This window comes from Artibeus jamaicensis, unplaced genomic scaffold, assembly GCF_021234435.1.
Source record: "Artibeus jamaicensis isolate MK-2021 breed Jamaican fruit bat unplaced genomic scaffold, CSHL_Jam_final contig_2790, whole genome shotgun sequence".
Taxonomy (NCBI): Eukaryota; Metazoa; Chordata; class Mammalia; order Chiroptera; family Phyllostomidae; genus Artibeus; species Artibeus jamaicensis.
The window spans coordinates 3,125,306-3,137,460 of NW_026521616.1; the positions used below are offsets into that span (position 1 = coordinate 3,125,306).

The following is a 12,155-nucleotide window of genomic DNA, read 5'->3' on the forward strand; positions in this document are numbered from 1 at the left end:
AAATTTCATGTTTTGTATATTGGCCAGTCACACCAAACCATAACCAGATTTTTCACTCCAGAGTGAAACAGCATGCTCAAAGTAAACCAGGCCACTGAGGTTATTAAAGAAGGGCATTTAGACTACTTTTCTCATGCCATTTTTCTTTTCCCTTTGAACATGACGATTAGCCTGAAGTTTCAACTGCACTATGACATGCAATAGAAAGCCAGCCTAAATATCTACCTATTCATAAGCATTAAATATGTCAGCCACAATAAAGCATGCAGGCTTTCACTAAAAATTAAAACAAGTTACATTCTTTTGTGCCGTAACAAACCACTTATAATTCCTGCATATTACTAGTTTGATTCAAAATAATTTAAAAATCAGTGAATTAATCCAACAATCATAATATGTTCAGACCATCCACCCATTCATATTGCTTATTAAATTACTTAATTAGGATGGACAAATGACACTGAGACTGATTATCTACAGACATAAAGCAGTTACCCTGAGAAATGCTTTTAACAGTCTTGCCCTGGCCAGTGTAGCTCAATTAATTCAAGCACCCAAAAGGTCATGGATACGATTCCCAGTCAGAGTACATGCCTAGGTTGCAAAAGTTTGGTCCCTGGTTGGGGGTGCACACAAGAGGCAACCCATCAATATTTTTCTCTCACATCAATGTTTCTGTCTCCCTCAAATCAATAAGCATGTCCTCGGGTGAGGATTAAAAAATAATAATAAACAGTCTTAAAGACCCTGATATCATAAACAGTAGATGCTGTCACAGCAACCAGGGTTGAGTAGTCATTTTAAAATTTCCTTTGTGATAACAATGTTTAGCATTTGTATGTGACTCTAAAAGTACTTGAGGTACATAAAGATTTTTTACTCAAAACTAGAAAAACACATGCAAAGAAATAAAAAAATGCCCATTTATTAAGGAAAGAAATGATGGACCACACAACTATTCTTCCCCAAAGAACAATGATATATTCAAACAGGAACATTTCACTCTCATTTTTAACAGAAATATACTGTTCCAAAATATAGTTAACATAAACAGTAGAACACTCTGATTCACTCATAAGCAAACATTAAATTTGCCAAAAGTTCCAAGTAACTTTGGCATAAAAAATACTGTCAGATCAATCACACCCAACCAAAGGTGACAGAAGGTAGCAAATCATAAATGTCTTAGAAGGTTTCGCATCCTGGAATGTGGAACAGGCAGTTTTGTAAGCAACAGGATGATGATGATATATGCAAGCATGATTAGTGAAGAACCAAAACTAAAAGCAGAATTCACTGTGCCATGGTAATGACTTACAAAGTAGTTTTTAGGAAAGAAGAGTTGGGTTTTCCTTTAGGAATCTATATTGCAAGGAGAAAGGGAGGGAGAACAATCACATGAAAGCAACATTACAAGAAAAATAAACCAAGAGAGCAGGACAAAGGAAAACATCAATGACTAGAAAAGTCAGATTCTGGTCTTTTTGTTTTGTATAAACTTCACTCTAAGAAATACTTTGTTCCTTTTACCTTTAAGAGGATGAAATAATATCCTTTTAAAAGCTATACAGAACAAAAGTTTTCCTTGGATATGTTATTTCTTTGCTCACTGTTCACAAATTTGGGGGGAAGAGAAATGGGAGGTAGAGAAACCACATTTCCTCTCTGTGGATTTGTGTATGAAACAGTCCTCTAACCACAGGTTAAGAGAAAGGACTGGAAATCATGATAAAAAGTTGTGATCCCTTTAAAGAATTATGTTCCAACACAGACATTAACATATTCTGCAGTCAAAAACATAAAAGTGTGTATGTAAGTAAAAACCACATACAACCCTGGCTGGTGTGGCTCAGTGGATTGAGCTTGGGCCTGTGAACCAGGAGATCGTGGTTTGATTCCCAGTCAGGGCACATGCCTGGGTTGCAGGCCAGTTCCCAGTGGGGGATGCACAAGAGGCCACCATACATTGATGTTTCTCTCCCTCTCTCCTTCCCTTCCCCTCTAAAGATAAATTTCAATTCAAATGTTTTGTGATACCATTTTCCCTAGATAGTAAAGTAAAAAAATGAGAAATCAAGTAAATATTGGGTTGAACAAAAAGTCCAAGTGTTTTTTTCCCCTGTAAAATAAGAGATACATTTTTCACTTTCACCAGCAACTTTGATTTGGCTATTTTGAGTATGTCAGCTACCTCCCTCCCATTGGCTTCTAGTGGGTAGAAACCAGGGATACTACTAAACATCTTCCAACATATAAGACAGCCCCACAGCAAAGGATTATTTGGCCAAAATGTCAAGAGTAGCAAGAAATTTCACGAGCTACTTTGACATGTTCCATCAGTTACAGGACCTCCTCCACGCACTGCACAAATCTTTTTGTGTTTCAGTTGTGTTTTTTACCTTTCTTAAAATAATAAAACATTATGTCAAAAACGTGTATTTTCTTCCACTTTCAATATTCAAATGGCTACATAAGAATTCACCAATTTTGATGTTTTAAATGGATGCTGATGATGGCTGTCACAATACAATCTACTAACAAAAGAGTTTCAAATGAATTTAAAGACAACTAAGCACTACTAGAGAGCCACTGTACAGGAAAAGCAAAACAAACTTACTGCCCAACCCATTTTTAAACTAAATTTAAGTAACCTGGAAAACTGCCAATTTCATGATCATAATTCTTCTATATTCAGCATTGATTCTAAGTCACAAAATCAATTTTAATAAAACATTATGTAATCCTATACCTTTTGGCATAACTGGGAAATAAAGTCCTAGAGTACCCACAACAATTTATAAAATCAGATAGTTGTTAATTTTACTAAAAGGTCAAGATACTACTTGGGTTTTTCAGTGTTAAATTATCATACCTCCTAATTCCAAATATTTTATAACAAAGCTCTTAAATGAAAATTAGGTTTTTTTCCACTGAAGTTAACGGTTTAACTTAAAAAGTAAAAAAGTAATTGAAGCAGTTAGATTTCATTAAATTAAGAAAACTTTTAGGCCCAAACCAGTGTGGCTCAGTGTTGGGCATCATCCTAAAAGCTAAAAGAAAGGTCGCTGGTTTGATTCCCAGCAGGGCACATGCCTCAGTTGCGGGCTCAGATCTTGGTTGGGGCATTTGCAAGAGGCAATCCATCAATGTTTCCCTCTCACATCAATGTTTCTCTCCTTTTCTCCCTCCCCCCTCTAAAACAAACAAGCAAACAAGCAAACATTTTTTAATATTTAGAATTAATCTATGCTAATGTTAAAACATCTTGGGATAAAGAACCTTCTCAACTATGAAAACAAAAGCAGTTTAAAGAAATGTCTTGTTTTTAAATGATCCATTTTATAAAATGACACCTGATAACCAAGAAAAAGAGTATCTTTTGTTCTGTATACTCTTGGTTATCAATGATAATGAACAACAGTAGCACCAGAAAGTATAAGCTAGCTTAACACCTCAGTTATGGAAGCTGGCATCAAATGGCTAAAAAAAAAAAGTGTTTTCTACTCAGGTCACCTTCTTTTTATTTTTACCCTCAAAAAAAATGTCCCCAGGTCAGAGGGATACAGTTTACTTATTAGGTCAATACCGCTTACCCGAGCTCTCCACATGCTTTCCTTTTATCCCCTCAAACAGGCAGGCTTATTAGTCTTCTCAGAGCTGAGGGTGACTATGAAGAGTCCACAGCTATTTGGCCAATTCTTAGTAGTTATTGTTAGAATAACAACAGAATTTTACAGCTGGAAGGAACCTTAGGTCATTAGTTCAAAGGTGATAAATTGTTGAGTCCCACTGATTGGTGGTAGTGGCTGCCTGAAGAGCTACGTTGAAAAGTAATCAGTGGCTCAATCTGAATTTGTTGGAGAAATGTACAAGTAGGTCACGTGCTACATATGTCAAGCCAACCCTTATCAAATATGTTAAAACTTTACAGAGCTAGTGAGCTCTAGAAGCTGCCATCACCCAATTCTTACTTTAGCACCATAACCCAACATAAGCCTAAAAAACCCGACTCTATCCTACTGAGGGTCAGGAGTAAGAAAAAAAGACAATTTACATTCCTTTACACTGATTTTCAGAGGCACCTTTAAAAAGTATAATGCTTCTTGGTTGGGTTGACCAAGACTAGAGCCAGCTTCAAGCAATCCAACCTATGCTTCAATCTGGGGAACATGACACTGAAGGCTCTACAGCTAAAACTGACAAATGTTTCGTTTCTGCTCCCTAAATCATCACTCACTATAAAACTACCTATGGCTACATCACACTCATTTGTCCTCCCTTGTTCAATGACATATTGTGTATGAAAATGATTCTTTGGAAATATGAACAATAATATCTCCTTTAAAACAAAAAAGTGACAAATTTGAGCTTTTACTACATTTAGAACAAACTGTAAGTAAACCCTTCACCTCATCATAATATTAAGTTCTATAAGGTACTCTTAGTGACTGTTACTACTGAAAATGCTAAAACATAAAAACAGGGCTGGTGTGACTCAGTAGATTGAATGCCAATCTGTGAACCAAGGGGTGGCCAATTGATTTCCAGTTGCTGCAAATGCGGGCCAAGGTTGCAGGCCAGGTCCCCGCAGGGTGTGTGCATGTGTGGGGGGAAGGGTTGGCAGGCATGTGAGAGGCAACCACAAACTGATGTTTCTCTCCCTTTCTCCCTCCCTTCCCACCTATCTAAAAATAAATAAAATCTTAAAAAAAAAAACACCCCAAACAGATTACACTAGACCTCTTAAACAGAACCCAAGGGACGGGCATCCCATTTACTGTACAGAATCCACAGGGAACATTCCTTTTTTTTTTTTAGATAAAAGATTCCAGAGAACATGTTTCATAAATATCTAGATACCATCTAGTTTAAACCTGAGAACACTACTCAACCAAAGGCAGTGATCATGGCATTCCAATACAATTAACCTTAGACCCCTAAAATTAAATCTGAGTGAAATAAAATAAACCACTTCTCTCCCTTCATCTTTCAAAACAGTGTGAGAGAAGTAAACTAAGTTTAGTGAACATTAACTAGAAGTAAAACTTTTAAACCTTTAAATATTAATAGAAGATCCCCTTTTCTAAACAGGTCTTTTAGTTTATCATCTTATAACCCAGAATGGAAGACCACACTTCGATATCTTTTCATGAAAGGTAGTAATTAAACTTTGATAGTTTGGAGGATCGAGGAAACTGTAACTTGATGTAAAGAAATACCAAGAATTTCTAAGAGTAAAAGATCCAACAAAGGAAAAAGACACATTTAACTTGAGTTTCCTTACCATCACCCTGCATGTCTGAAGTCCATAGTGTCAGATTATCACGTAACAACTGCATGATAAGTGTAGAGTCCTTATAGCTTTCTTCACTCAGCGTATCCAGTTCTGCAATTGCATCATCAAAAGCTGCTTTTGCCAACCTACAAATATTTACGTAAGTGTATTATAAAAATAAACTGAAGTCCAAAAACAGAATTAGAAAAGATGTTAAGGCATCACTCTTTTCGACTATCCCAATATGTAAAGTGACACTGAATACTTGGGTTTAGGCATTGAAATAAAGGAAAAGCTCATGTAATTGATGAAAATTAACTCCCTACTTAATTTTGTAATCTAGCAGCTTGTGAGCTAACAGAATTTTTGGAACATCACTTCTTACTATGCTTTCAACAAGCCTCTATCAGTAAGGAGACTATATAGACGAAGTAGTTCCAAACTAAAGCACCACCAAAATATATGTATAATAAAGGTATTTCCAAGTTCCAGTCAATAGCTCACTTGTTTAGTAACATTTTGCCCTGGCTGGTGTAGTTCAGTGGATTGAGCACAGGCTGTGAACCAGGTCCCCAGTTGGGGCTATGTGAGAGGCAACCACACATTGATGTTTCTTTCCCTCTCTCCCTCCCTTTCTATCTAAAAAAGTAAATAAAATCTTAAAATTAAAAAAAACCCAACTTTTTGGACAGCATCTCACTAAAAAGAGGGTAATATAGAACCCATGAAAATATAAAGAAGAAATATAATGAAGATTATATGGAAATATAATCTAGAAACAGAAAAGACATAATTAACCTGTGTGTGCAATTAACTCAGAAACATTTAGGAATAGGACACATAATTAAGATTATTTTTAAAAATTATGTACTACTCTACAGCAAGCGCCGCAGGAACCCAGGAGGAGGAGCAAGTGAGAGAAGTCAAGTTTCAACTAATTTTAATGGGTAGGGATAGAGCAAGTGGCAAACTTCAGACTAAGGCCAAAACAGGAGAAATGGCATAGAGGTAAATTAATCTGAAACCATGTATATGGGACAGCTAGACTGGAGACTAACAATAAAAGATTTGACCAATACTATCAGCTGAACAGATAGGTGTAACTTCTTCAGTGAAGACATATCTGTTTTAATGAACTCAAGTAGCCACTTAGAATATTTTAAGATGAGTATTACTTTGCATTCAAATGAATCCACCCTTATACCAGGAAAATCTCCCCTTTCATGGAACATTTGGTTGCTACGTATTTAAGACTACTGAAGTTACAAAGGGCAAATACAGATGACCCTTGAACAACATAGGTTTGATTTGTGTAGGTCCGCTAACACACTTTTTTCAAAAATATATTGGAAAATTTGGTATTTGTGACAATTTGAAAAATTTTGCAAATTTCATAATCCAGAAATATCAGGTTAGGTATACTGTGAATGAGTAAAATGTATTTTCACTTATGATTTTAATAAGATTTTTTCTAGCTTGCTTTATTGTAATACAGTATATAATACATATCACATATAAAATGTGTTAATAAAGTTTATGTCATTGGTAAGGAATCTAGCCAAAATAGACAATTTCATAAAGACAGAAATTAAAGATTACAAGGGGGATATGGAATTATCACATTGAGGTTGTAGTCTGTTTCAGGTGATGAAAAAGTTTTGGGAATAGATACTGGTGCCAACTAAATTGTATACCTAACAATGATTAGAACGATACATTTCATGTTATATTTATTTCACCGTAACTTTTAAAAGTAAAAAGCTACATACATATATTCCTTATATCACTTAAATCTATACCAAAATTGGAGATAGTTTAACATCCATCAGTGAGATGAAAAACTTTATATTAAAACAGAAAATACAGCCCTGGCTGGTGTGGCTCAGTGAATTGAGTGCCAGCCTACAAACCAAAAGGTCACGGGTTTAATTCCCAGTCAGGGCACATGCCTGGGTTGCAGACTGGGTCCCCAGTTGGGGGTGTGAGAGAGGCAACTGATCCATCCATGTATCTCTGGATCAATGTTGTTTTTCTCCTTTCCTTCCCTTCCCCTCTAAGAATAAATCAATTAAAAAAAAATACAAAGTGGTATATATAGCCCCGGCTGGTGTAGCTCAGTGGATTGAAAGTGGGTCTGAGAACCAAAGGTTCAATGGCTCAATTCCCAGTCAGGGCACATGCCTGGGTTGTGGGCCAGGTCCCCAGTTGAGGGCACATGAGAGACAACCACACTACTGATGTCTCTTTCTTCTTCCCTTCCCCTCTAAAAAATAAGTAAAATCTTTTTTAAAATAAAATCTTTTTAAAAGTGGTACATATAGAGCATAAGCACAACCATACTGAAAATATACCTACAAAGACCGAAACTAATGTATAAAAACAAAGGTAATTTTAAAAATAATTCTCATTCCTTTTCCCCACGTTCTAACAAGTTCGAGATTCTTTTTAAAGTACCAACAAAAATTTTCCCCATCAACATAATTATCCTAGTGAAATGAAGGTTTGTCTTGAATTGAGATACATGTGGCTTTAGATTACAAAGCATTTTCATTGAGAGCCAAAAGGATGCTTTATTATATTCCCAAGCCTACAAAGGCTGTCCCAGAGAACAAAACAAAAAAAAGCAAGTAGTTATTCTCCTTAGTAACCCTTTTTAATTTCATAATGAAAGCTTCTGTTCCCCTCCATAACTTACCTGCAGGCACGGTCAGGGGAATTAAGAATTTCATAGTAGAATACAGAAAAGTTGAGAGCAAGACCTAAGCGGATGGGATGCGTTGGTGGAAGTTCTGTCATTGCAATATCACTAGCAGCTTTATAAGCCACTAGACTGTTCTCTGCAGCCTCCTTCCTGTCATTTCCTGTGGCAAATTCAGCCAGATACCTGTGGTAGTCCCCTTTCCTAAAACAAAACAAAACAAAACGACAGAGTTAGAAATGCTTTTTAAACAAAAATAACTTAAAATTTTTCTATGTGAAAATTAACAATTAACTGGTACACTTCAATCATTTTTAGAAGTCTCTTTCAGGAATGACTAACTCATCAATTTAGTTTTCTTCCTTAAAGATTTCACATTACCAAATATAAGCAAAATCCTAGAGATTTTAACTGGAAACCTCAAAAAAAAAAAAAAAACAAAACCCATAAATAAATCTATCACTCGAGAGACTAGAATTAAATATCAAGTAATTCCAAAGAATAGCACAATAGTTTGTTAATCATGAACTAAAACTTCTATATAAAAATGTTTAGATTGAACTACATAATGCTTTGCTGTAGCTAGGGGGAAAACCCCACAATCCCACAAAGGCAAATAAATGTAAATAGGTAAAACAAAACCTAGTACATTTTTACAGTAATAATCTGACCATCTTAAATGCAGTAATATTAGTATTTCATTAGCAGTGAATTTGCAAATAAGAATTCAAAAATTAACTTTTGAGAATCACTCCTCCCATGTAAACTATCCTTCCAACATTAAACAATTCTTTTTCAGTAAAAATTGAAAACCTACACAGAAAAAGTGATGATTCTAAGAGGGCCAACATTTAATCTGACATTTTCCCTTCCAGTATAGAACCTACATTTTATAATAGAAAACCTTGGACTCGCCAGTGTTAGCTGCTGGAATGAGGTGTTTGTCCAGTACATCCAGAATGTCACAACAGATTAACTTTAGTTCAGTCTCAACCTGAAAAAAAGGTCAAAACTTGTTTAAGTCCAAGAAATTATAAATTATAACACATTCTACCTCTGGTTTTGAAGGAGAGAGCTATATTAAACAGAACATACATGCCTCTTCAAAGCCCCTTTTCCTTCTTGATACAAAAAGCAGAGAACAGCTCTCCCCAGGTTACAGAAATTATTTCCATGTACTATTAAGTGCTTTTAAAAAACTAACTTGGCCTGGCTGGCGTAGCTCAGTGGATTGAGCACGGGCTGCAAACCAAAGTGTTGCTGGTTCGATTCCCAGTCAGGGCACATGCCTGGGTTGTGGGCCAAGTCCCCACTTGGGGGCACACAAGAGGCAACCACACATTGATGTTTCTCTCCTTCCCTTCCTCTCTAAATAAAAATAAAAATCTTTTAAAAAAATCAATGTTTCTCTCCCTCTCTCCCCCTCCCTCTATAAATGAATGAATAAATGAATGATTTACAACATTAGCTTGGTATGTGGGGGAGAGGTAAAAATGAACTCTTAGTTCAGGTACAGAAGAGTAACACTGATTACTACTACGTGCTGCGCATTTATATTAATTTAATTAAGTTTTCCAATGAGGTAGCAACTACTGTCTTTATTTAACACGGAAAAACAAAGATTATAATATTTGCCTGAAGTTCACCAAAAGAACTTAAAAGTGCCCTGGCTGGTATAGTTCACTGGACTAAGCACAGGCCTGCAAACCAAAGGTCACCGTTTTGATTCCCAGTCAGGGCACAAGCCTGGGTTACAGGACAGACCCCTATAGGGGATACACAAGAGGCAACCACACACTGATTTTGCTTTCCCTTTCTCCTCCCCTTCCACTCTCTCTGAAAATAAATAAATAAAATCTTAAAAAAAAAAAAAAAACCCTTAAAGAGGCAGAGCTAAGATTTGAACAAAAGCAGGTTGCATGCCTACCATCACAATTTGTAAGGAACAAAATAAAAATTGAAACACAGGCAATGTACTCACATTCCTAACCACTATTATGCTCAATAGCCAATCACTTTAGTAGTAGATATCCATAGCCAGTTATGGCACCAAAAATCTGTATACCAAAAACAAACAAACAAACAAAAACCTTTATTGCCTCTGAATTCGTTTACCATGCCAAGAAAGTACACCATCCTAAACACACCTACATGTCTTACTATCCCATTTTCCATTAATTCATGGTGACATTGCTAACCTTTCCAAATTCTTCTCATGCCCTCTGTAACCTTTCCATTGTCAATAATTCTCCAGCTTTCTCCTTTTCTATAATCTCATCCTGATCCTAAGTAAAACTAGCTGTTTCCTGAATACCTCCCCTTCTAGCTTTTTAAGTAGTGACTGCTCTAGAAGGAATTTCCAAATCATCATAGGTCCTCACTGACTTGGTGTGACTGCTCTATTACTACAAACCCTTTCTCCTTGAAAGCTTACACTTTCAGTTCTCATTTCTGAATTACTGTAATCAACAGCTGTAATCAACAGAATCTGTAGCTTTCATCCACATTCACTAAGGATTGGTAACCTACCTCTCCAATTCCTACTATCACACCAAAGTATTATCACCAATGTTCCTTTGCACATAACTCCTTGATCTCAACTCCATGACCTTCACTTGTCAATACCACTCACTGTGGCTGCTCTCTCCCAGACATCTTAAATTCTAGTATTGCACTACTGGACTTCTATCTAACTTCTTTTTCAGTTCCTTTACTCCCTGTTATTCATACTAAAGACGTTATCATGACATCCAGCCTCGTGAATCTTTCATCTTCTCCCTATTTATCAAGCCTTTCTGCTTCCTTTCCTACTTAGCCCAAATCCTCATTCTACCACACAAGACATTTCTTTCCACTTTCTCATTTCCTCATCCCTCTGATGCACCAAACCTGTCTACTGACAACCCATACATATTCTTTATTACAACACACTTGAAGGTCTAAGTCACAATGACACCAACTCACCTTCTTCTATGTGACCCCAGATACATTTAATCACTCAGAACCCTCAGTTTTCCCATCTATAAATTGAAATACCTACCCTTTATAGGGGATCATTTAAAAATGTGTTAAATAACATATTTTGCTGCACATAATGTGCTCCCATGTACAACACCCACCCACGTTTTTGTGCACATTATACATGGGGTTATCATGTACATCCTTATTTTTCCCTCAAAAATTTGGGCAAAAAAGTGTGCATTATACACAAATACATTACAGTATCTTACACCATTATATATCTCCCCACTCAGAACAGTGCCCAATAGAACTGGAAATAGTCCATAAATGTGGCTCCCCCTTCCCTACCCTTAATAAATTCACTCTCCATCCTATTTGTGCCGGTTTATGCAATTTCTCTCACTGTACTTTGTGTTATATATATACCTATCTCTTCCACTAGATCACTTTAATTTTTATTTATTTATTTTTAGAGAGAGGAGAAGGAAGGGAGAAAGAGAGAAACATCAATTGGTTGCCTCTCATATACTCCCTGACCTGGGACCAAACCCACAAGCTAGGCATGTGCCCTAACCAGGAATTGAACAAGAGACCTTTCACTTTGAAGGACAACACCCACACTGGTCAGAATTTTTAAAAGATTTTTAAAATTTATTGGGGGGGGGGGGATGCCAGTGTGTGGTTACCTCTCGTATGCCCCCAATGTGGGACCTGTCCTACAACCCAAGCATGTCCCAACTGGGAATCAAACTAGTGACCCTTTGGTTTGCAGGCTGGCAATCAACACACTGAGCCACACCCGTCAGGGCTAGAAATATTTTTTATTTTCACATTCAGTTTCTTAACAGCGACACTGCCATTCTGAGCTACATAATCCCACATTGTAGGAGGTGGTCCTATGCACAGCAAGATGTTTAGCAGCATCCCTATTTCTATATGCCAATAGTACTCTCCATGTTATGATCACCAAAATGTCTTTAGACATTGCCAAATGTCCTCCAAGGAACGAAATCACCCTCTGGTAGACAACTACTACATCCATGGCTATCAAACGTTTTTGACCAAATTTCACAGTAAAAATAGTACTACATAAATGTATATACACTCATTTATAATATCTGAAACAATACCTTCATGAAATAATGTTCGGTGCCCTCTGATATTCTTCTATTAAAAAAATAAATAACTACACTGAGATCCATAAGGATAGTAACCATCTTT

At 36.4% G+C, this 12,155-nt stretch overlaps 2 protein-coding genes across 3 annotated transcripts in view; one reads left to right on the top strand and one right to left on the bottom strand.

Moving 5' to 3' along the window:
* Positions 1-12,155, top strand: part of DOC2B (double C2 domain beta) — a 61,203-nt gene that overhangs the window by 43,465 nt on the left and 5,583 nt on the right. The gene's annotated exons all lie outside the window — the stretch shown is intronic.
* The window catches only part of YWHAE (tyrosine 3-monooxygenase/tryptophan 5-monooxygenase activation protein epsilon), a 44,686-nt gene that overhangs the window by 1,487 nt on the left and 31,044 nt on the right, over positions 1-12,155 (bottom strand). The window contains exons 3-6 of one of the 2 annotated variants that reach the window (XM_053662742.1): positions 8,861-8,967; positions 7,971-8,177; positions 5,285-5,421; positions 1,319-1,362 (exon numbers count right to left, since the gene is read on the bottom strand). In XM_053662742.1, coding sequence (XP_053518717.1) covers positions 1,355-1,362; positions 5,285-5,421; positions 7,971-8,177; positions 8,861-8,967 — 459 coding nt within the window. In that variant the 3' untranslated portion in view covers positions 1,319-1,354. The remainder of the gene's footprint in view (positions 1-1,318; positions 1,363-5,284; positions 5,422-7,970; positions 8,178-8,860; positions 8,968-12,155) is intronic. The other variant, XM_037133692.2, reaches the window with a different exon arrangement.